The sequence below is a fragment of the Elephas maximus genome, chromosome X (genome assembly GCF_024166365.1).
Source record: "Elephas maximus indicus isolate mEleMax1 chromosome X, mEleMax1 primary haplotype, whole genome shotgun sequence".
NCBI classification, from domain to species: Eukaryota; Metazoa; Chordata; class Mammalia; order Proboscidea; family Elephantidae; genus Elephas; species Elephas maximus.
In genome coordinates, this window is record NC_064846.1 from 26,497,488 (window position 1) to 26,522,299 (window position 24,812).

Below are 24,812 nucleotides of genomic sequence, written 5' to 3' on the forward strand. Positions count from 1 at the left end.
CTGGGGGATGAACCTCCATGTTCCTTGAGAAGGCAAAGGGTAGTAGTGCCCCTGACAATATGGGTTTTTACAGCCTGTCCTTTGGACTCAGAGGGAGGGGAAGTTTCCTAAATTCCTTGTTAGGAATCTTGGCAGCAGGGGCTCTTTCCATGTATCTTGTCATTCAAAGAAAGGCAAGTTCCTCATCACTGAGAAGCCCATGGGAGTTGTCATGCAGCAAAGTAATGCTTGAATAAACTAGATTTTGAATCAATGGTGAGGAGCTGGCCCTGAGTTAGGAAGGAAAGGGAACAGAGCTTTACTTCTGGGAAGCTCATCTACCTCATCTGTAAGGTAAAAATAAAACCTTACTGTCTTGTTATCATAGAGCCTTGATGGTGCAGTGGTTAAGAGCTCAGCTGCTGACCAAAAAGGTCGGAAGTTCGAATCCATCAGCCGCTCCCTGGAAGCCCTATGGGACAATTCTGTTCTGTCCTACGGATAGCCATGAGTGGAAATCAACTCGACGGCAGTGGGTTTGGTTTGGTTTGGGTCTTGTTACGAGAATAAGAAAACAAGTGCTAGCTACTCTAAACAGCAACCTCTGCAAGCTGAGAGGCTTACCAAAAAATTAATTTAAAAAAAGGAGCTAGACTTATAGGGCTAGAAGCCAGTTTTGCACCATCCTGGTCTTAAGATGGGTCCAGAGCAGAGTCCAATTGCAGTTTGTGCATCCTGTTTCTAAGTTCAGAGGTTAAGAACATACAATGTTTTTGTCACTATCCCTGAATCTTCAAATCATTTCGTTCGTAGTTATTTATGGGGGATCATATCTGCTGTGATGTAGTTAAGATTGTAACCCTGTTGCCATCGATTCTGACTCATAGCGACCCTACAGGACAGAGAACTGTCCCATAAGATTTCCAAGGAGCAGCTGGTAAATTCGAACTGCCAACCTTTTGGTTAGCAGCTGAGCTCTTAACCAGTGTGTCACCAGGGCTCCTTTAAGATCATAGACTAGGGCAAATTCTCTAAACTCTGATTTAGATCCAACTACATAATCCTTGGGGGCAGTGGTAATTCAGCAGTAGAATTCTCGTCTTCCTTTTGGGAGACCTGAACCCTGGCCAGAGCACCTCAAGCAGAGCCGCCACCCATCTGTCAGTGGAGGCTTATGTGTTGCTGTGATGCTGAACAAGTTTCAGTGGAGCTTCCAGAGAAAATGAGGTTCCCCTGAAAAGTACCGCTGGGGAAATGCAATGGGGAGTGTCAAAGGGGTCTGACTCAAAGAAAAGGATTAAACTGTGAGACAACACGGAATACACTCTAGTTAAATAGATTAAAAAAGCCTTTATTGCTTAAGTGCGGTTTAACTATAGGCACAGTGGGATAGGCCAGTTTTAGAAGTGATTCTGCAGCTGAGGGTAACACCGAGCCCAGTGAGGTGGAAGTAGTCAGGGCTCAGGATGTCTCTTCAAGTCCAGTACCTCAATCTACAGGGTTTCTCTTCAGCTGTTTTTTGTGACGGACGGAGAGTTGTTTTGGGTTCCTTTGTACCATAGAGAGGTCGGACCTTGAGGAAGACCGGTAGCCCACATCCTCAGCTTTTATAGGCTTAATGATATGGCCTGGCTTGGTGACCACCTTGGGAGTAGTCAGCTTTTGGAAGGCCCTCTGGGTGTTCCACGTAGATCCTATAGGGGTCTGGATGGTCCTTTCAAACTGGTGATGGTGGGTGAATGGGTATGGAAGCACGTGTACCTGGAAAGGAAGGAAGAGTGACTTGGGCATCAAGCCAGGCCTGGGGTGCAGTTGTATACTCAGTCCAGCGGGAACTGCTCAGGCACGGTTTTGGCACCCAGGCCACAGTTCTACATGATGTCCACAGTGAGTGAAGCTATGAGAACTCAAGGCATTCCAATGCACCTAGCTTAAGGACATTTGGGAGTAGAAAGTCCTAACTTGGATTAATTTGGATTATAAGTTCTCTAAGTCTATCCAACCATTCGGGGACTGAAAAACCACCCTGATGCTGCCCTGGTGTAGTTACAGTAGCTCCAGGGCTGCTGCGCCAGAGTGGTTTTCTCTAACACTGTGAACTCAAGAAGTACCTGGGTATTTGTGTATCCCCATGGAGTTTATGACTCTCCTCTCCTCTTCATGCTCTTGCTCCCTTCCTTTCTCTCCTTGATATGTAGAATTTGTGGTTTAAGGGGCCCAAAGATTTACCTCTGAATCCTGAACCCCACCAGGCTGTTAAGCTTAGCTTCATCCTTTTTTGGCATCACAGAGTGTCAGAGCTCGAAGGCCTGGAGAGACTGTCTATCTAGTCCAACCCCAAGTCACATTCTAGAGAGAAATGCACCAGGGGAGGGCATGGCAATGGTTGCCTCCCTCAGCCCCAAGATTCAGCTAAGAGGGGAAATGATTTACCCAAGTAAATTCAGAGCAGCATGGGAGAGCAGAAGCCAGGGCTCCTATTTCCTTGCTCAGCACACTTCTCCCTTTACCAAAATGCTACCTTCAAGTACTTCCACAATGGCCAGAGAGGGGGAAAAGCAAGCAGAAAAATGGGGAAGTCAGTCAGCAGTCTTTGGGGGATATACACTTAAGAAAAGCTGAGTACTACCTGAGGGTAGCGAAGCAAAGATTCTCTCTGGGTCACAGGAATCTCTTATTTGGGTCGACGAATCTGTGCATGCCACCCAGGGCAAGGGGTAGGGAAAAAAAAAAACAAAAAACCACCTGGCCAAAATCCTGAGTCTCAGGAGTTCTTGCTTTCAGCTTGAAGCACACTTTAGTCTCCTGCAGTCTACAGCTTATTAAAAAGACGAGGAAAATCAAGGGAGATTCTTGGAAAACAATTTGTCAGTTTCCTGTGGCTGTATTAAAAAACAAATAGACAAGACCCCTGGAAAGGAAGGGTGGTCTATACTGAGGTTCACATTCTACCCTTCCCCTAGAACCCTGGCCTGTTAAAGCTCCCATTTTTTTTCTCCTTTCTTACCCATAACTGCCTGTTCACTGCCTATCTCCTGGTTGTATATCCTTAACTGAGACTGCGGTAGTTATAATTTGAATTTCTGATTCACAAAATAAGATCAAATAGAGTATTATTCCACTACGTTTTCTCACCTCTCTGCCATACTTATTAAACAGTTCTCTCCCCCCTTTTTCAGAGGAAAAAACCAACTCGTTTCAGTATCATACTGGCTGGGGACAGACCTCAGGGTCACGGACTTTTAGACTGAATAGGACATCAAAGCCATTTAGTCTAGCCTCATTCCTGAGTTCCCTCTACACATGCTCCTACCCCAGAGCAGTCCATTTTCTCTCTCGACTACTGGAAAGTTTTTCCTCGAATTGAATTCTGCTTCTCCTCCAACTTCTGCCCTACAGGATACCACATGACAGGCTTCAATATACTTTGCTCCATTTCTCTGAGGTAAATATCCCTAGTTCATTAGCATATAATGCAGTTTTAAATCTTTTCAATGTCTTGAACAAGAGCCAGTTTGTCATCATTTTTCTCAAGGGATAGCTCAAATCTTATAGTCCCTGGGTGGTGTAAACAGTTCATGTGTTTGGCTGTAACCGAAAGGTTGAAGGTTTGAGTCCACCCAGAGGTACCTTGGAAGAAAGGCCTGGGGACCTGCTTTCGAAAAACCAGTCACTGAGAACTCTATGGAGCACAGTTATACTCCTCTGACACACATGGGGCTGTCATGAGTAGGAACTTACTCAAGGGCAACTGTTTAAAAAACAAAACCAAACAAACCAACTGTTGTCATTATTGTTGGGTGCTATCAAGTTGTTTCTGACTCGTAGTAATCCCATATGATAGAGTAGAACTGACCCATAGAGTTTCCTAGGCTGTACTCTTTACGGAAAGAGATCACCAGGTCTTTCTCTCATGGTGCTGCTGGGTGGGTTTGAACTGCCAACCTTTTGGTTAACAGCTGAGCGGGTAACCATTTGCACCACCAGGGCTCCTTTTAAAACATTACCTTGACCATAAACACAAGCCTATAGAGTAGTATTTCTTAGTTTGGTGAGCCTCATTTCCGTGAGAATTATCTAAGGCACCTGTTGAACGTGCAGGTTTTGGGGCCTCACCATTGCTGCACAGAATATATCCTTTTAGTCTAAACCTTCTTCACGTTCAGTAATAGAAACAGCAATAGTCTATCTGGAATGATTACTTTCAGAGCCAGCCAGTGAAACAAGCATAGACTTGATTCTGTGGTCAAGATCAGACATCCCTCCTGACCACACAGTTCACGAGGCTGCTACTCCCGAGCAAGAGAGAAGCAGGTGGCACAAGAGCCCTCGAAGCCCTCACCTGATGAGCTGCGGCGTGGATGTTGCGCTTCTCGTTGATAATCACATTCGGCAAATTCTTGTCTTTTCTTGGAGGACCCTCAGGGGCTTTAATGAGAAACCTGAAAAGCAAAACAGCAGGATGCCCGACAAGGAACATTAAATTAAGGACTTAGTCAAAAGGGCAGGGAGGACACTTCGGGGCAAAGTGGGAGAACTCGGGACCCTCCTGACAGGTGTTCTTCCTCGTTCTTACCGGCGTCTTTTTTTGGCACTGGGCTGCAGGCCCACACCACCCCACTCGCCCCAGCCAGGCAGCGTCAGGTCCACGTCCTTTGGCTTACTCGCCTCCACAGCTTCCCTCTTCTCTTTCAAGAAGTCTCTGATGACATCATCCCCGGCAAAAGCTTCCTTTATCATCTGCTTTTGGTCTCTCTCTTCTTCATCTTCCTGGGCAGAAACAAGAGTGAGAGCTACAGCCTGCCTTATGAGCAGTGGTTCATCACAAGAACACCTGAAGTTTGGGTCATGACATTTTAGCGCCCCCTGGGGGGGGAGTGTTGAACAACGATGGTCTTGTAATACAAATCAAGTATGCTGGAGTCTTCAACTCTCTGGGGTAAATATTCCTAGCTCATTAGCATATGATGCAATTTTAAACTTTCAGCAAGGAAGCTGCAGGGTGGAGGAAGGAATGGCTTGTGACAGAAGTAAGCGCTTCAACTGGCTTGGCCAGAATGTGGGCTTCCTCTGGCCTGTGTCTCCGAGAGACAAGTGCTACGGTTCCTCACTTCTCAGCTCCAAGTCACTGAAGCAGGAGCCTCGAACCATCTGGGACCCCACTGAATAAAGCAAAACCCTGGCAACAACACAACGATTCACCCGAGAGTTATCATTCCTGGGAGTTGGTCAGAGCTTTGAGTGACTCCCTCCTTCCTCTGAGGACAGTCTGAGAGTCACCCCAGGGAGGCTTTGGTGGGTCAGGATTTAGGATGTGGGGGTCTCAGCAGCACTCATACACCTGCATTTACTAAACTGACCCCATACTATTCTGGAGCTCTCAACTACTGAAATGTACCCCAGCACAACAAAGCTTTGCTGATTCTAATCCTTGTGCCCGAAGGACACTTTTTGCACTGGCTCTGCTCCCCACAACAGCCCACAGCCCTGGCTCTGCTCACCATCTCCATTGTCGTGGGAGCTGCCAAAGACTTCACTGAAGGAGACTTTGTGGTTAGGAGCTTCTGCAGATCAATCATTTGCTCCTTCCTTTTCCTCTTCTTGGGGGCACCAGGTTGATCATCTGGGTTCCTCTCTGTCTCCTGCCCTTGTAACACAGGTCTGGGAAGCTCTGTATTTTGCAAACAGCCTTCTTTGCCCAGCTCTTCCAGTTCTTCTAGAGTCTGTACCCTCTCTGGCCTCTGCAGCAACAGGGGCTCCTCCTCTTCCTGGGCTGGTTCCTCTCTCTGGACTGGGAGAACAGCCCTTGTGGAATTCCCTTTTTGCTTCCTGGACTGATGGTTTTCCTGGTTGAGCTTCCGAGATAGTGCCCTCAACTCAGATAGCACCTCCTGGCTGCTAGCATCTGGGAGAAAAATTAGAGCTGTGAGAAAAAGAGGTTGGAAGGGGCCTTATCAACAAGCATTTATTGAGCGCACTCAACAACGAGCATCGGTTAAGCATCCACTGGGTGCCAGGTACACCAATGAAGACATTCCAAGGACAGATGGGGAAGAGAAGATTCCATATATAAGATCTTCTGGAAAGTTCGCTAAGCATTACCTGTCAAGTGGTGGGCAGTGCCCTTTGGTAGTTAAAAGCATCATGTTGGAAAGCAGCAGACATCCTGGGTCCTATTCCCAGCTTTGCCAATGACTCACTGTAAAACTGGGACTGTAGCTTAATTTCCTTGTACAGATCACCCAAAGTTCCAAATATAAAAAGGGAACCATTTTAACAGGTGACCTCTGAATACAATTTCATTGTAGTTTATGCTGTTTGCCCTTGAATCAATTTTGACTCATAGTGACTCCATGTTACAGGGCAGAACTGCCCCACAGTTTTCTAGGCTGTACTTTCTCCTGCGGAGCCACTGGGTGGGTTCGAACCGCCAACCGAGTGCTTAACCACTGTGCCACCAAGGCTCCTTAATTTATGCTTTACTATTTGTAAAAACCTTACCCAAGATTTCTCTTGATTCTAGAATCTCTGTCCCCTATCTTAATCTTAAGACAGTTTATTTCATAAGCTGCTGTGGCTAACTCAAGAAGAGATGGAAGTAGCTGCTTTCTGCATTGGATGTAGCTCACACTTCCCAGTCATTAGCAACATCTGAGCAAATGCCACCAGTCTCTAAGCACCCTGAGGGCAACGTAGCAGTGACATACTTTTAAACTGTCCTTCGCACTGACTACAAATGCCTCCATCCCCAAGTTAATCCTGCTCTCTAACTTTGGCTTGAAGCCACTGCAAGAAGCTTCTGAGTTCTGGCCTTTGGACACATGGATGCTTATTTCTCAAGAATCAAGTTCTAGCGTTCATTCTGTTTGGGGGTCCACTACTTCCCACTCTTTTAGGAAAATGCTTTTCATTATTCCAGGAAATCCAAATTTCATACTTCCACACCACAGCTACTTGCTCTACACATTTAGCTAGCCATACAGCGGCTAAGGGGGCTCAGCTTTTAAAGGGGGCTCAGGAGGACACTGCACTGCTGTTTTCTAAAACCCACCCCAGAAGTGACTGCCTGTAACTATCAATTCCAGAAATCTCCAGTTGAAAACCCTAAGTTTCAACATTCTAAATGACAGCTCTTTTAAAATAAATTGGTTCCATGTAAAGACAGATTCGTGCTGTCATCCAAACGCATTATTCCTCGAATGAAATACAGTCAGATCTGAGAATTCATCCAGAGAGCCAGGTGATTTCGGAATGTAGACAGTTTCCTAGGCAGGCTTTATAATATTCTGGTTTGCCCCAAGAGTGGGGGCTCTTTGACCTGTCTCAAGAGCGCTAACAGTGTTAATAAATACAAAAGCCCTTCACGATAAAATGAATAGTGGTGACTGTTCTCCAACATGGTGAATGTAATTAATCTCACTGAATTGAACCCTTAAAAATGGTTACAATGAAAAATGTTTTGTTGCAGATATTTTTGCCACAATAAAAAAGGGATGAGCATCTATCTAAAGAAGATGAAACATTGAGATGGCAAATGTTTTGTTTTCTGGGTGTACTTACCACAATTAAAAAAAGATGAAAAGAATAAGCATATTTCTAGTATGGCACAGATGTTTATAACCACCTAATTTTCATGGTTGGTCCTATTAATTGAAGGAAGTACAGGGAGTTATACCCACGCTTTGAAAAAAAATGTATTTTAGCGATTTTTTTTTTAATTAATGGGGATTTTTTTTTTCTGGTTAGGACAAAACAGACTAAAAATAAACAGCTGTGTACTACTGCAAAAAAAAAAAAATCTCTTCAAGGTACAGAACAAACCCAAAAACTGCAGCAATGTTCTGAAGAAGTTTCCTAGTGCCTCAAAATCCATCTATGCACGCGTGTCTATAGGTGTAAGTGGACTTCCCCAGGTTTGCTATCTTACCAACGTGCTTCTCTCTGGAGCGTAGGGGACTGTAATGCACTTCAGTGCCATTCCTTCAAGGATGACTGAGTTATGCCTTTCTGAAGGGCTGTCTACGCCCGAGAGCCCCAAGAGCAGAAAATGTGTCAGAGCCCACACCAGACAGCCAGGCAGATGATGGCTTACTAAATGCCTTTTAAGAAAAATGGTTATTACGAACTAATTTCTCTTCAGGGACCCAGTGCACGCACTCTTCAAAGTCCCCAGAGCCCAATGGCTGTGCGTGGGTGTGGGTGGACACTTACTTTTTCCTTGCACCGTCTGTAACGCTGTGGTATTTACCCTTCCGTGTCACCGTAACTCACCTTGTGCTTCTTGGCGGCCCGCAGGCTCAGCATCTTGGTTGAGCTCTGGCCTTTTCCTAAGGGATCGCCTTTCCTCAAATTCTTTCAACAAAGTTTCTTCTTCTTCTACTGGACTTTCTTCCCCCTCACTTTCTGAATCCTGGTGGGCCACGGGCTCGGGAAGTTGTTCAGGGTCCTTCTGGATTTCTGCCTCTTTAGCATCACTGGTGCAACTTCTTTGCATCCAGGGATTCAGCTCATTTGCGTTCATGTGGACTTTGTGCACAACATCAGGGACAAGGAGTCCATTCTCTTCTACATCTCCCTCCTCTTCTTCACTCTCAGATGCTGCCTGGAGTTTCTGTGTCAGCTCTTTGTTCTTGGCCAATTGTTCCTGAATGGCTTGGCGAGCCTGGACGAAGGAGGCACAGGAGAGAGCTTTGTCATTAGTGACCACGGTACCACCTCTCCTGGTCCATTTCTTAAAACCGTCTTCTCTCAATTGGATAAGTATCTCTTACAGTACCTATCGTTTAAACTTCATACACACCACTGTACTAATAGCTATGGGGTAACTCAGAAGACAAACTTTTTGTCCTTGAGGAACTGACATGTGAAGCAAGAGAAAAAGCTCATCTCTGCCACCTTTACTAGACTTGCCTTCAATGCTGTTACCCTTCCATCTCCTCTTTTCCACCCTAGCCCTGGTCATTTTCCTCTCTGCCTTAGGGATTTCCTGATGCCTTTTTAGAGTCCTGGTTTTCCATTTATCCTCATGGCTCTTCCCCAATTCTGCTTCTGCTAGTATCCTTTATGGACCAATTTTCCTTTCCTTCCTTTAATTCCATCTGTGCTCTCACCCTGATGGTCTCTTACCTCTAGGTCATATTTGGCCATAATTGCCTTTGACTTGGCCCATTTCCCACTGTTCTGGTGCTTAAGGCTCATTCGCTCCTGGAAAGAAAAGACAGAGTGAGATCCTTATCCACTTCCAGGGAAAGCTGGTTTAAAGGAGTGGAGGCCAGAGGATGTCTCACCATCATTCTGGCCTTTTCAATTTTTTCCAGTTCTTCTAATGCTGCACTAGGATCCACCTTCTGCAGAGTCTCAAAATCTTTTACGGCTTTCTTGGCCTTTCCTTTCTTCACAACTTTGTGGTATCTATAGGGTAAGAGGGATATGGGTGAAGAAATTAGATTTAGCTAAAGCGCTGACACCACACACAAAAGTGGCCATGCTACCCAAGGGGCTTCCCCATGCAGGGGCTGGAATGGACATCCTGTTCCTCAGAGACCACTGACTGTAGGAAGCCAGTTTGGGGCCTGGGAAGACTGGTAGGGCTTAGTCCCTGCAGCTCCCAGGAGCAAATCTCTGAAGAGTAAAGAGTCCCCTGTGTTTCTACAGCCCAAGGGAGGAGCAGAATAAGTTCCAAAGAGAAAAAAAAGGCAGGGAGGAAGCCCAACTGGCCTCAACAGCTGTGGAATACAGAGATCATTCTGCAGAAGCATGCTCTGATGCCCTGGAAGAGACAGTCATTCAACAGTCCTCTTTTTAGCAAAATCAATAATGAAAGCCAAAGTCAGAGGACAACATGGCATTACTGAAGTAGGCAAAACTATGAGGTTGGGCTAGGGGGAAAAAGGCTAGCCACCCCTATTTGGGATCTCTTCAACATGACCCCAGTTACCGTGTCAAAGATTCTTTCCTAAGGATTCATGAGTTAGCCCCATCACTTTTTTCTGTCAAAACCAAGGCTAGTTCACAGGGGCCACCTTACTTTTTGCTTTTGATTTTCTTCTCTCTTCGAGCCTTGGCCTCATAGTAGGACTGCAGGGCCCGGGCCCTCTGAAGCTCGGCTCGGCGCATCTTGGCCTATAACGAATGATATTTACAGTGACTCTTGGGCTTGAGGGAAACTGCTAGGAGAAATATAGCATGTCTAGGTGTGTTTGAGGGCCTATTCCACGTACCTCTTCCAGGCTCATGGCTTTAAGAGAGGCCTTTTCCACTGGAGTCAGTAAAGGGTCTGTCACTGGCTGCTTGTTCTTGTGAAGGACGTTAAAAATTTCCTGCTCCAGGGGAGTTCTTGCCTTAAGGAGGTATGACAGAACATTCTAAGTCTTAACCCATATTCTTATAACAACTCCCTCTTTGCATTCCTATGACCACCTGTTTTATGACACTATAACTGGAAATGCCAACTGGACAGGATTGGTTGACACAGCAAGAGAAGGTGGTGCAACGGAACACTTGGAGTCTCACTGTGCAGCTGTGTAAATAAAGCTTTATTGTGATTTAAGACAAAAGCAAGGGGACTGAGGCTCCTCTCTAATATTACTAGGGGGATTACTCTGTATTCAGATTACCAATATATGTAAAACATTCTCTTAAGAAACTAAGCAGGATGCCCATCAGGTAAGTGCTGGCAGAAGAAAGTAACAATAGTACTAGACTGTCACAGTTTTGATAGTCTCAAGACCAAATTGCCCCTGTATTGTTATGTATATTTGAAGTACACAGCTATTACCTTAGAGTTAGGAATCTCAGATTCCTGTCATAAGCCTCCTTTCAGAACTATTTCTAGAGGGAGGGGAAGGAAGATTAGAGCTTAAAATAAGCATTATTTACCACTGATGGTACAACTGGGAGACAGATCTGCATAATAGCTCATAGGGGAACTTCAACTTTTTTTTTTTTAAACATGACATTTTAAGGCATATTCTACACACACAGTTTATGGTGGGGTATGTGTTCTAAGTTCCTGAGGACAAAAGGACACAGCCCTTGCAACCTGTGTCACAAAACAATTTGTGTATAAAGTTTTGAATGGGAAGCTAATGTGCTCTGTAAGCTTTCACCTAAGGCACAATTAAAAAAAAGGGGGGCGGGGAGACATTGTCTTAAAAAAGATGACCTTCATGTAATTAGTCTGCTTCCTGACAGTTCAAATATAACTCTGGTCATTTTCTAACTTTGGCACCAATTCCCTGGTTTCCAGTTATTTTGCATGCTAGGTAGTGTGAACTATCATTGTGTTATTTGATATGTCAACAAAATACCCCACTTCGTGCTGACTGATGTTGTGAGGATGGCTAAAGCAATCAGGCCGAGGGGATCACAAAGACAGCCCCCAGGCAACAGATCCACTTCCAACCCTCACACACATATTACATGTGGTTTTCTTCTACAGCCATATATATTGTGGTCAGTATTAAACTCAACAAATATCTGGGCAAATACATAAACATGTATCATCACATGTTACATGAGGCTATTGATTTAACCATAAACCTATTCTACTGAATAGTAAAGGTGCATGTTCTTCCATTTTAGTATTTGCAGTAGTAATCAATCACAGGCTACAGAGTGATTTATATCACAACGTTGTAATCTCCCTTCAATTCAATTGAATTTACAAACATGTATTGATTGCAGCTACATTCCAGGCACTTGTGCTGGGTGCTAGGAATACACAATTGATTAAGATAGTTCCTGTCCTCATAGAGCTCACAGCCATTCAGAGGAAAGGGACACGCACACACCGTTAACAATGTTAACAGTTTAGATGCTACTCTATGGGGTACTCAGAGGAAGGAAAAATTAATTCTGATTGGGAGATCGGTTAGAAGGCGTGGGGAAGGAAGTGACTTTTTCAGTTAGGCCTTGAAGCATAGGTATGGCTCTGTCAGGAAGAAAAGGTAAAATACTCCAAACAGAGATGAGCAAAAGCAAAAATACATGGAATGAGTGGTGTGCAAGGGAACTGTGTTATCCAGCGTAACTAAACGCTAGGTGTTTGCATTTTATTCTGTAAGTGGGGCACCCTTGAAGGATTCTAGGCAGGGGAGTGACAAACAGTTTGGTGTTTTAGAAAGCAAATCCTGGTGATGCATGTAATATCTCAAAGGAAAGGTAACGAGGGCAGTGAAAAACGCAGAGGAAACAGGGACCTAAGAGGTATCAGAGACAGAATGTACAGCACTGGACCACTGTCTGAGGAGGGGTGGCAGTTAGGGGCAGAAGGAGGAATTCGAAGACCAAGGTTTCCAACCTAAGTGACTAGGGCGGGGAGTAATGCTGTTAACGGAGTTAGAGAATGCAGGTTTTGGGAGTCTGGGGAAGGAAAATGTGAAGCTTAGTTCGGAGTGAAGAGAGTTGCCATGCTCAGTGTGACCTCTTCCACCACCATCTGACCATCTTTAATAACCAACTCAGTATAGGTATTTGTTGACTATTTCTTTTGGCTCTAATAAGCCAAGAAAAAAAAAATCAGTAAATATGCCAGATACCAGTAATATGTTACCCTTTCAATAAAAAAGGAGAGAAGCATGAATACATAAGTGAAACTTGAAGTTTAAGAAAAGACTCTAATAAAAACGGTTACTTCTGGGTAATAAAAAACAAAAACAAAAAACGAACCTGTTGCTTTGAGTCAATTTTGACTCATAGCGACCCTGTAGGACAGGGTAGAACTGCCCCATAGGGTTTCCAAGGAGCGCCTGGTAGATCTGAACTGCCAGCCTTTTGGTTAGCAGCCCTGTCACTTAACCACTACGCCAACAGGTCTCCTCTGGGTGAGTAACGGGGTAAAAATGAGCAGATGGGGGACGGGGTAGGGTCAGACTTTCACTATATATCTTCTGTACTTTTTATTTTTCAATCCTGCAAATTGTATTACCTCTTAAATTTTTTTCCTAAAGTCCCCCTTCCATCCTGCAGCCACACTTTAAACCTGATCTCTTTTTCATGTGGAAAGGAAGCACCCTAGAACGAGAATGGTAGTAACTTCTACAACATCATCGGAAACAGAGCTCGTCCCTGTAGTAAGAAACTAATCGCTCAATTTCCAGCTATTGTAGCAAACAATGTTTATTTTGATTAGCTTTACTTATCTCAATTTCCCCAAACACAGGACACTATTATTCCCGGAATTTTAGAAAGTACAGAGGAGAAGCACAAAGAGATCATGTATTCATGGTTTGGGCAGTGCTGTTTTGATTATTTTTCTATTTAAGACAGAACATCCCATTGCAGACTCCATACAAAGAAGAGCTGGCTGTTCTAAAGCACTTGTTCATAGACTTTTGGGTTTCAGATGAAAACTTTTGAGACTTCAGGAACCAGCATAGGATTGCCAACTTTTAATTTTGCCAAGTAAGGGCATAACTACCATTCTGCCCCCAATCTTAATATTTAATACACCATAACTTCCTAGGAGAAAAGATAACACCATTAAAGTGGAAGAATAAACCTCACAACAAAGCTGGCAGCCTTGCACCCACCAAACGTGCATACTCACAGCTTTTTTCCCCTTTTGCATCAGATGAAAACTTTGTCAGAGATCAGTGTTCAAGAAACCCTGCTCTTAAATACCTTCCCCCTACCCCCCTGCAGCTCAGAATCATAACGAGGAGTCCTAGTGTTGCAGCAGTTAAGTGCTGGGCTCCTGGCCAAAAGGTCAACAGTTCGAGCCCACCAGCCGCTCTGTGAGAGAAAGATGTGGCAGTCTGCCTCTGTAAAGATTACAGCCTTGGAAACCCTCTGGGGCAGTTCTACCGGGTCGCTATGAGTTGGAATTGACTCAGTGGCATCAGGTTTGTTTTTTTTTTTTACTTGCTAAAATTCTGATCATTATCAGTAATACATTATATTTTAAAGTGGTATTCCTTTACAGACTTTGGGTTCCATTGCTAATATAACCCTACTACTAAGGCACCATTATTAATGCTATTTTTCTAGGTTCAACGTGTAGCTTTAAATGCCTTTTAAAACCAAACCCACTTCAGTTGAGGCGACTCCCAGTCCTAGCAACCCTGTAGGACAGAACAGAACTTCCCCATAGGGATTTCAAGGCTGTAAATCTTTATGGGAGTGGACTGCCACATCTCTCTCCTGCGGAGCGGCTGGTGGGTCCGAACTGCCAACCTTTTGGCTAGCAGCTGAGCACCTTAACCACTGTGCCACCAGGCCTCCTTGCCTTTAAAAACTGGGGTATAAAAAAGAAAGCACAGTTATGTTTCCTCTATCCTGGCAATCTAATGTTCTAATAGAAAAACATGAAATAACCATGTACCGTATACTGCAAACTAATGGTGACTACTTTGGCTATTGCCTAACTGACAACGAAACTATGCCACCCCCTTTCTGACATAAGCTGGAATTTAGGCTTAACACGTCCAGTCGAACCAAGTGCAGGCTCTGAGATCTCCAGGATCTGCATCCTCCCCTTTTGAGGTCTGGTTTCATTTTCTTGTACTCACCTTCCAGCCACTTAACACGTGTTCAATGGGAGCAAAGGCTGCCTGCTCCTTCTCCAGGGGGAAAACCAGCTGTTCCGCTTTCCGGTTCTTTAGAACTATGGGATCCCATTTGGAGAGCACTTGGGAAGTTTTACTGAATGCCACTTCTCTGTGGATCTGAAGCAAGCAAGGTACATAAAAGGTGAGAGCCACAAGATTAAGTATCAAACTCAAAGGTCTAACAGGAAATTAGGAGGCAATGTTTCTTAGCCCAAGAAAGAATTAGGATGCTGGTGATTAGCGCTTGTTTATTTCTCCGGACTGCAATTTCCCCTGGATGATTTTTTAATCTTTTCCATGGTGGGGAAGTCACAACTTCTCCTCCTCTTTTATATGCCTGTTTTTCCTTGTCAATTCAATTTCTTGCCCTTAATGGACCACTGTCTCTGTAACTTACCCGTGCAACCTCTTCTTTATTAAGGGGCAACTCCACAGTCTTCTTTGATTTGACTCTACTCAGTTGCTTTTTCACAGTGGCCAAGGAGGATGAAGTTTTAGTGGGCTGAAGCAGATCTGAAAGGACCAGCTTTTCTCTTGTTCCTGTACAAAGGGCCAAACTTTCTGGTCAGACTGAGAAGTGAGGCACAATCTCAGTATCATGTAGGGAGATGCCTCAGCCAAAAATGCTGGTGGACAGGCAAATGTGGAGGGAAGTGGGAAGAATTCTGACTTCCATTCCCTATTCCTAGCCACAGTGACACCATCACTTTCCTACATTCCCAAATGTGTTGGGGGTGGGTGATTAGAAGACAGGAGAAAAATCCATTTATTTAAAACACCATCATTTGTTTACTCCTGGTCTTTCTGCTTCCACTCTTGCCCCACTTGTGCAATTCACTTCCGTACACAGAAAATACAATCACAGCATATCACGATACCGCTGAAAATCCTCCAATGGCTATTACATCTGGAATAAAATAAATCTAAAGACATGGCCCTATGGGATCTGGTACCTGTTTACCTCTCCAATCTCATGCCATCTCTAGCTTCCACTGTGCTCCAGTCACACTGGCCTTCTTCCTATTCTTACAACATGCCAAGAGGGTTTCTCCCTTAGTCTTTGCATTAGCTGGTCCTTCACTTGGAATATTTTCCCCTACCTTTGCATGGTTGAGTCTTATGATTCAGATTGCAGCTTAAATTTTGCCTTTTCAGAGCCCTCCCTTCACCAACTTTTGTGCCTTTGTACAAGAAGAATCTAAAGGGGTCACTTACTTTATTACATTGTCTTATTTTAATTCTCTTATTGTCTTCCCTGGAAAGAATGTAAGCCCCAAGAACTCATGTCTTATCCTCTACTGTATTCTTAGTATCTAGAACAGTTCCTGATACTGATATATAGTAGAAGGTCAATAAATATTTGCTGAGTGGATAACCTTGAAACACACTGTTGCTTGTTCTGAGAGGTTACACTAGTAGTTACTACAAATGCAAGCTCATTCGAGCTAAACTGCAAATGTGGTGAAGAAGATTTGGCATCTTGACTTGGTATCAAGTTAAAATCTCAGCTCTGCCGCTTACTATTCATGTATTTTTTGGGGGGGGGTATTGCGCCCCCATCCACTCAAAGGGGTGAAAGTTGAATTGGGAGGGGTGGAATCTCAAAAATTACAAAGTTTTGTGTTCCTCCAAAGCTCTACTCTATCCAACACAATCTTATTCCTTAGTATTTAATTTCTTGAGTGTGTGTGTGTGTGGCAATTACGGGGGGGCGGGGAGTCTAAAAAGATTCCTTTGGAGGAGGATTAAAAAACAAAAAAGGTTTGGAGAAACACTGTAGTAGGTGAAGGCCCCTGAGTAAGTAATTTGGTCTCTCTTGATCTCCAGCTAACTCAGTGTTGTTGTGACCAGTTAACTCAAAGTGTTGTTCTGAGAACTGAAATAAAAATGAAATTGTGAACATTAAAGAGCTACACAAATACCAAGCATGATTAAGCGAGTGAGAGGCAGCCATCTTCATATCCCTCTATCCCAGAAGTATCCCATCAAGCCCTGTAGGAGGCCTTGACCCTAGCCTAGAAGAAACAGAAGAAACTCAGGACATCTGACTACCCCTTGCCTACTCTCATAGGCATTTATGGTATGATTAACCACATGAAAAACAGAGTTCCTGGGGGGTGAGGTGACCATTATGCTCTTGGAATCCCACGAGCTCCATGCACGGACATCTATCCTCCTTCAACTTACCTTCAGAACTGATATTGAACTCTGACACCTTCAGACTAGGCTCTGATCTCTCAGCCAATTTCCGCCTGAAATTAGGCAAATCACAATAAAGTAGAAATGGACACATTTTGCTGGGGGAACAAACATGTCTCTCTTCAAACAAGGCTTCAGTTTTGGGTATTTCTCTTCTAGAGTCAGGTTTCATCATCACAAGGCAATCATTTCCTAACATGGACTTTTGTATTTACCAACCCTGAATGTTTTGTCTTATTAAGAATGAGTTGAGATAGTCTAGCCTTCATCTTTCCTCTTAATGTAGACTCAGCCCCTCAAAAACACAAGGCAATACAAGGAATGCATAGTGGAAAAGGAACTGGGCTGGGATTCAAACACAACTGGAGTTGAATCCTGAATCTGCCACTTATGAGCTGGTTAACCTTGGGGCAAGTCAATTAACTTTTCTAACGGGGATAGATAATGCCTGCTCAATGCTTCAAAAGACTCTAAATGTGGATTAAGCAAGAATTCAAATGCACCAGTGCCTAACATAATAATAACAATAATGATAATAACAGCTAACAATTATATAATGTTTACTATATGCCAGGCACTGGTTTAAGAGGTTTACACTTATTATCTCATTTAAACCTCACAACCAGGGCTCTGAACCAGTTCAGTCACGACCAACGAAGTGAAACCAGAACAGACCCAAATTTTAAAAATCTGGGCGATCCGGAACCATAACCATAATGAGAAAAATTACAGGTCGAAGCCCTGGAATGGGAGACACAGAAGAGGCATAGTGAGCCCTTTCAGGAGCCTGATGCATGAGACTAGATTATCAGGACTCAGGAGAGTGACACACATTCAAAGTGGCATGGTCACCACCATCTTTGAGTGGGTACCGCTGTTTCTGACTCTCTGCAAAATCTGATAGGCAAGAAAATTGCTATGCAATGTGTACGCGGCCCTTGTTTTCTAAGAGGGAGATTAGGTTTCTAGCAGGGCTTTGACCTGAAATTTTTCCCATTCCAGTTCCCCTAAATTAAAAAAATTTGGGTCTATTTTGGTATTGCTTCCTTGGCCATGACTAAACCTGGAAGAACCAGTTCAAACCCTTGCTCACAACCCAGTGCGATTACGTAGTAAAATTTTTTTCTATATTGTGGTGAAAATACACACAACAAAAATTATGCCAATTCAACAGGTAGATGCTATTTTTAATCTTTCACAGTTGAAGAAATTGAGCTGCAGAGAGGATAAACAGCTTGCCTACAATCTGTGATTCTTATGTATGACTTCCTGAGAACTTTTTAGAAATGCAAATTCTCAGCAGGGGTCAAACTGGACCCAACTGGTTCAAAGCCCTGCTCCAAAGTATGTGCATGCTCTCAGTAACTATGCTATACTGACACTCAAGTCTTCATTGTCATAAACCAAAACCAAACCTGTTGCCTTCTAGTTGATTCTGACTCATAGCGACCTTAGGCACTCAATAAACGCTAGTTGCAGGTAAGTCTCATGGAATTCAGCTAATTATAACCCGCCCAAACTGGTGGAAATGTTACCTATTCTTTCCATCAAGGGAACTGATTGCTTCCAGAAGCTTTTGATGCTTTCTCTCTCCATCACTGTCCCCCTAGACACAGAAAGGGAAAAAAAACAAATCAGTATAATGAGAGGACACCATGGAAATTGAGGCCCATGCAAAATCGTTCTTTCTGTCATTGGAGAACTGGGGAATCAAATGAGGTCTAGTGTGCAGGCATTCCAGCAAAAAACTGAAAGAACTGCATCACAAATCAAACTCCCTCATTAAGAGCTTAGAATGTCCTTAGTAACCTGGGAGATAATGCCATGCCTTTATCTTGTTTTGGGAAGAAAATGCTATGAGAATAATGCTTCTTCTTTTTTTTTTTTATAACATATATAGAGTGATCTAACACTCACAGAAACCCTGACACATAGTGTAACTCGTATCCACACACCACGGTGGCTTTTCCTAGGAGAAAAAACTAACAACCAGAAAACAAACAAAACCCCTTGTCATTAAAATAGGTGCTCTTTGCCCCCCCCATCATGGCCCCCAGTTTAATCAGTTTTGTCAAGGGAAAAAAGAATTGGAATTCCTACAGCATCTGTTGGGGATCCAGCTTAAAATATTATCTGTAAGTGTGTATTTCAGTAGATAATTAAGTAACTCCCAACAGAAATCCAAACTTGGGAAATCATATAATAAGGACCATGTATTTTGGTCTTATATTCTCAACTACACTTAAGGAACTTGAGGACCTTGCCTGTATCTTACATATTCTTCAGATCCCCTTAACACTTAATACAATGTCATGTACATAAAACACTAAATAACTGTTTGTAATTTCTTTGAGAGACTTGAACAAACATATACAATGTTGCCACCCCTTTCCCTTCCAGGAATGTGTTGTCTAGCTGAATTGTGAGGCAGGAAGCAAAGTGGAGAGGGCAGTTAGCAGTTGTCACCTACTTCATCGTCACTGGTGCTCAAGAGGTAGTCTTTTGGCAAATCTACTAGTTCTTGTTGGCGCAAAGCCAGGAGGCTATTAAAGGAAGCAATGGAAAAATATTATCAGTGGAAATAACTTCTCTTCTTTTAAAACAATCTTTAAAACTAACTACAGTTCTCAATGTGGAATAACCCTACCCCCTGGAAGAGGTACAAACCAAACAGTATAAATGCCTCTGGAAATTTGTCGAGACATGTAGACCTCAAAAGTCAGGCATCCCCTCTAAGAGGCGCTCAGTGGTTGGTGATGCCTGTACAGAACTGTATGAAGACGCTTTAACACTCTTTAGTGATTGGCACTACATTTCCCACTGACCTCTGGGAAGCTTAAAAAATGTCAGACGCTAGGTAAGGTGGCAGAAAACGCTCTTGCTGGCCCTTGAGGCAAAGCAGTTTCACAATTGTATTTCTAAGCATCATCCACAATGAAGATACCCATATAGGTGCAGCCTACTCGTAAGTGACACCGGATCACTTGTTCCCAGGAATGGGGAAACAGGGAAATGGATAAAAGCAGTTGAGTGTGTAAGCCGTTTTCCCTGGTGCTTGCTAGGCAAAATAGATGCTTAACTGAAAAAATTTCGTACCCAGAAACACAGAGTCTCCTATCACCTAAAAGTATATACCAACATTTGCAAACCAACCATTACTAAATGGATTATACTTAGTTCTTCCATGAGGGGGACATGAAACAGAGGAGAGAAATCATCGAGAATGACTCCAATTAGCAAAGGTTTCCAAGAAGAGCGGAGTGAACAATGTATTGCCTGTGCGGAGGGTTAAAGCCCGCAGACGAGGAGTCACGTGGCGAGTAAAGGGAAACATAGTAACTTAGCTGGAGAGGGAGAGGTCGCATCAGGGCCCACAGGGTTGCGGCTAAAAAGCTAAGCAGCAAAGGGTGCGAATTAAACTAAATTAATTAGAAGTTTTAAAAGACTGATCCCAGAAATAGTAATGACTGGCGAGGCCTTAGTAGGGAAACCCCAATCATTTGTTAAAAGGCAGCTCCCACTTCCCCAAAACCGGAGAACTTGATCCCCAATGGGACCCAATCTCCCTCCAGCCCTCACCTCTCTGCTGAGGTCGCATTCATCTTCTCAGCCTCGTTCTTACACATGGGCCCAGAGCGGAAGTCGACAGGGAAGTAATTTCCGTGCCGCCGCAAAGCAATTTCTGCTTTCACCAATCGCGCGCGACAAGATCACTGCACTTCCGCTTTGCGCAGCAGCGTGGGCCGAGAAACTAGAGGCGCTTCCGGAGGCCTGCGGGAAACGACAGGCTGGAGATTAATGGTCTGCCAGCGGGCGGGGCTTTGCTGTCCCCGCCCACCCCTCGGCTCTCTGGAGTGCACGTTTCCGTCTTGCCGGGCCTTGGTTTTTGAGCGGCCCAAGGTGGTTGTGTTGTCAGGAACGGGCCGATCCTTTGGTTTACACAAAAAGGAAGATCCCAGGGACTGTCCGTGTGGGACAGCGTCCTGCAAGTCAGCCGCTGGCCAGCTCGAGGTTTTATTGAACGCCTGTGAAGTGCCAAGCATTGTGCTAGGCTCCCGCGATTCAAAGGTGAACAAAGCAGGTTTCCTCCCATGTTAAGGAAAAATCCATTTTGAACCTGTGATTGCAACTTGCAATTGCAACTGTTTCTTTTTTTCCTATGCAACGGAATTTTATCCAAGAATGAGCCGTGTCAGGGGCTACACATCCTCACTTCCATCAGCTTTTGTTTTTAATTAAAAGAATGTCGAAAAGTAGTGCACGAAAACTTTCTTGCCATTTATTCTTTAAAGTCATCCCCATTTTGCCTTTGTCCGCCATTGCACTGATGCTGCTCTGGACAAGATCATAGATGACACCCAAAGTTGCTAAATAAAATGGATACTTCTCAGTCTTTGTCTTACCAGATCTAGGTACGACATTTGATACTGTTGTTTTCTTGTTTTCATTTCGTTCAGGAAATGTTTTGGACAATCTACTATTGCCAGGCCTCTGGGCACTGGGGATACATTGGTGAACAAAACAGACATGTGCCACGCCTTCATAGAGCTTACTTTCTAGTGGAATTAAAGACAATGTTCTCATTGTCGAAACTATTCCATCTTGAGTTTCCATGACACCACTTTCTCATGGTGTTTTATCTTCATGACCGTCTTCCTTAGTCTTCTTTGATTCTTTCTGTACTTTATCCCTAAATGTTGATGTTCCCCAGGATTCTGTTCTCAGCTCTATTTGCTTATTCCACATGTTCCTCCTTTAACACCTGTATGAAAACTCTAAAATCTACATCTACAGATTCCTTTCTTGAGCTCCAGACTAGTATCTCTGATTGCCTTCTGGGTGACCACCTTTTTGTCCCACCTATTTAAAAAACCCATTGCCATCAAGTCGATTTGGATTCATAGTGACCATATAGAATAAAGTAGATGTGCCCCATAGGGTTTCTGAGAAGTAGCTGGTGGATTCAAACTGCCAGCCTTGTGGTTAGCAGCCGTAGCTCTTAACTACTGTGCCACCAGGGCTCCTACAGGCACATCAAATATAAAATGTCAAATAATGTCTATCTTTTCTGCTAGAGTTCTTCTGTATTCCTCATCTCTATGACTGGCACCATCAGCTACCCAGTTAGTCAAGTCAGAAGTCTGAGAGCCATCTTAGATTCCTCCCTCCCTTATGCTTTCCAGTTGTTCCCCACATTATCAATTTTACTTCTGAATCTCTCATATCTCTCCCCCTTTCTGTCATTATTGCCACTGTATTAGTTCAGACCCTTGAACTCTTAAACCTGTTAGATTACAGTCCAGTAACCTACTGGAGTAAAGGGGGGCATTATAGCATACGGATACGAGCATGAGTTTTGAAGCTCTGCCACTTACTAGATTCATAATTCTTGAGTAGATCAGTTCACCTCTCTGTGCCTTTGTTTCCTCATCTTTAAAACGGGGATGATAATAATATATTGGGTAGTTGTGAGGATTAAATGAATTTACATAAAATACTAGAATAAAAAAATCTCTTAGAATAGCACCTGTCACACTTTGTTGTTGTTGTTAGGTGCCATCAAGTTGGCTCCAACTCATAGCAACCCTATGCACAACAGAATGAAACATTTATTGCTATGCTTGAACCCATTGTTGCAGCCATTGTGTCAATCCTTCTTGTTGAGGGTCTTCTCCCTTTTAGCTGGCCCTCTACTTTACCAAGCATGATGTCCTTCTCCAGGGACTGATCCTTCCTGACAGCATGTCCAAAGTATGTGAGATGTAGTCTCACCATCCCTGTTTCTAAGAAGCATTCTGGTTGTACTTCTTCCAAGACAGATTTGTTGGTTCTTTTGGCAGTCTATGGTATATTCAATATTCTTCACCAACACCACAATTCAAAGGCATCCATTCTTCATTGTCCAGCTTTCACATGCATATGAGGCAATTGAAAACACCATGGCTTGGGTCAGGCCCACCTTAGTCCTCAAGGTGACATCTTTGCCTCTCAACACTTTAAAGAGGTCTTTTGCAGCAGATTTACCCAATGCAATGCGTCTTTTGATTTCTCGACTGCTGCTTCCATGGCTGTTGATTGTGGATCCAAGTAAAATGAAATCTTTGACAACTTCAATCTTTTCTCCCTTTATCATGATGTTGCTCATTGGTCCATTTGTGAGGATATTTGTTTTGTTTATGTTGAGGTGCAATCCATACTGAAGGCCATAATCTTTGATCTTCATCAGTAAGTGCTTCAAGTTCTCTTCACTGTCAGCAAGCAAGGTTGTGTTATCTGCATAACAAAAAAAAAAAACTTTTCAGGTTGTTAATGAGTCTTCCTCCAATCCTGATGCCCCATTCTTCATATAGTCCAGCTTCTCGTATTATTTGTTCAGCATACAGATTAAATAGGTATGGTGAAAGAATACAACCCTGACACATACCTTTCCTGACTTTAAACCAATCAGTATCCCCTTGTTCTGTCCAAACAACTGCCTCTTGATCTATGTAAAGGTTCTTCATGAGCACAATTAAGTGTTCTGGAATTCCCATTCTCCGCAACGTTATCCATAATTTGTTATGATCCACACAGTCAAATTCGTTTGCATAGTCAATAAAACACAGGTAAACATCCTTCTGGTATTCTCTGCTTTCAGCCAGGATCCATCTGAAATCAACAATGATATCCCTGGTTCCACGTCCTCTTCTGAAACCGGTCTGAATTTCTGGCAGTTCCCTCTGGATATACCGCTGCAGCCGTTTTTGAATGATCTTCAGCAAAGTTTTGCTTGCGTGTGATATTAATGATATTGTTCCATAATTTCCACATTTGGTTGGATCACCTTTCTTGGGAATAGCCATAAATATGGATCTCTTCCAGTCAGTTGGCCAGGAAGCTGTCTTCCATATTTCTTGGCATAGACGAGTGATCACTTCCAGCACTGAAAGTAGTCTATCTATATTAGCTACAATAATTATTATTTTCTACTAGCCTTTCAGTCTTTAGTAGTCTCTCTTCATACAATGTTGTGCCCCTGCTTAAAAGATGCAAATAGTCCCTTCTTTTCCTTCAAGATAAAATAAAAACTCGTTAGTCTTTGTCTACCTCTTCAACCTCAGAGAATTGCTTGCTACGTCCCTCGAGTCACTTTGAATTCTTTTTTTTTAATGGAAGATGAGGTTTTCTTAATTTTAGATAAAAAACAAAACAAAAACCTGTTGCTGTCGAGTTGATTCTGACTTATAGCGACTTATATAAAGTGTGAATAAAGACATTTTAAGAAAACATTGATATTTTTATTGATCTACAGAACGATCATCAATAGTTCCCTGGTCTAGGAGCTTCTCAACGCTCCAGGTCCAAAGAACGGGCTCTGCTCCTAACTCTGCTTTCTTCATGGTAGGAAGGACCCAGGCTCAGCCAAAACTTACAAGATGGCATCAATTGTAATTTTACCATAAGTTCATGACTTTGTATGCCTTGCAGCATCTAGCCTAGTCTTTGAACACAGTAGTGGGTCAATAAGTGTTTTTTGAATTTATGAGTGAATAGAGTCATAATAGTTCTATACTATTTCTCTCACCAAGGATGCAGAATAATTATTTGTACATAATTTTGTAACTTACAAAGTGCTTTTACGTCCATTATGTCACGTAAGTCTTTTTTATTTTGAGATAATTGTAGATTCACGTGTCTTAGTTGTTTAGTGCTACTATAACAGAAATAACACCAGTGGATGGCTTTAACAGTTCATTCTCTCCCAGTCTAGTAGGCTAGCAGTCTGAATTCAGGGTCCCAGCTCCAATGGAAGGCTTTCTCTCCCTGTTGGCTCTGGTGGAAGGTCCTTGTCATCAACAGTTCCCTTGTCTAGGAGCTTCTCAGCGCAGGGACCCCAGGTCCAAAGGACGGGCTCTGCTACTACCTCTGCTTTCTTGGTAGTAGGAAGTCCCCCTGTCTTTCTGCTGCTTCTCTCTTTTATATCTCAAAAGAGGTTGACTCAAGATGCAGCCTAATCTCGTATGTTGAGCCCTGCCTTGTTAATATAACTGCCTCTAATCCTTTCTCATTAATATCATAGAGATAGGATTTACAATACATAGGAAA

General features: G+C 43.3%; 1 protein-coding gene across 4 annotated transcripts; it reads right to left on the reverse strand.

The window, feature by feature from the left end:
- Positions 1-1,331: 1,331 nt before the first annotated feature.
- Positions 1,332-20,390, reverse strand: UTP14A (UTP14A small subunit processome component). 4 transcript variants are annotated; one of them, XM_049872333.1, is made up of 15 exons: positions 20,307-20,390; positions 19,198-19,270; positions 18,263-18,333; positions 16,716-16,780; positions 14,926-15,068; positions 14,490-14,645; positions 10,200-10,319; positions 10,007-10,101; positions 9,267-9,390; positions 9,106-9,183; positions 8,251-8,641; positions 5,481-5,884; positions 4,556-4,749; positions 4,322-4,421; positions 1,332-1,740 (listed from the first exon to the last, which is right to left on the reverse strand). In XM_049872333.1, the coding sequence occupies exons 1-15, from the start codon at positions 20,351-20,353 to the stop codon at positions 1,468-1,470; spliced, it is 2,334 nt and encodes a 777-aa protein (XP_049728290.1). In that variant the 5' UTR covers positions 20,354-20,390; the 3' UTR covers positions 1,332-1,467. The 4 variants fall into 4 exon arrangements, with proteins under 4 accessions (XP_049728290.1, XP_049728289.1, XP_049728291.1 ...); XM_049872332.1 differs by having other exon boundaries at positions 5,481-5,902; XM_049872335.1 differs by having other exon boundaries at positions 1,653-1,740; positions 4,644-4,749; positions 5,481-5,902.
- Between the last annotated feature and the right edge of the window lie 4,422 nt (positions 20,391-24,812).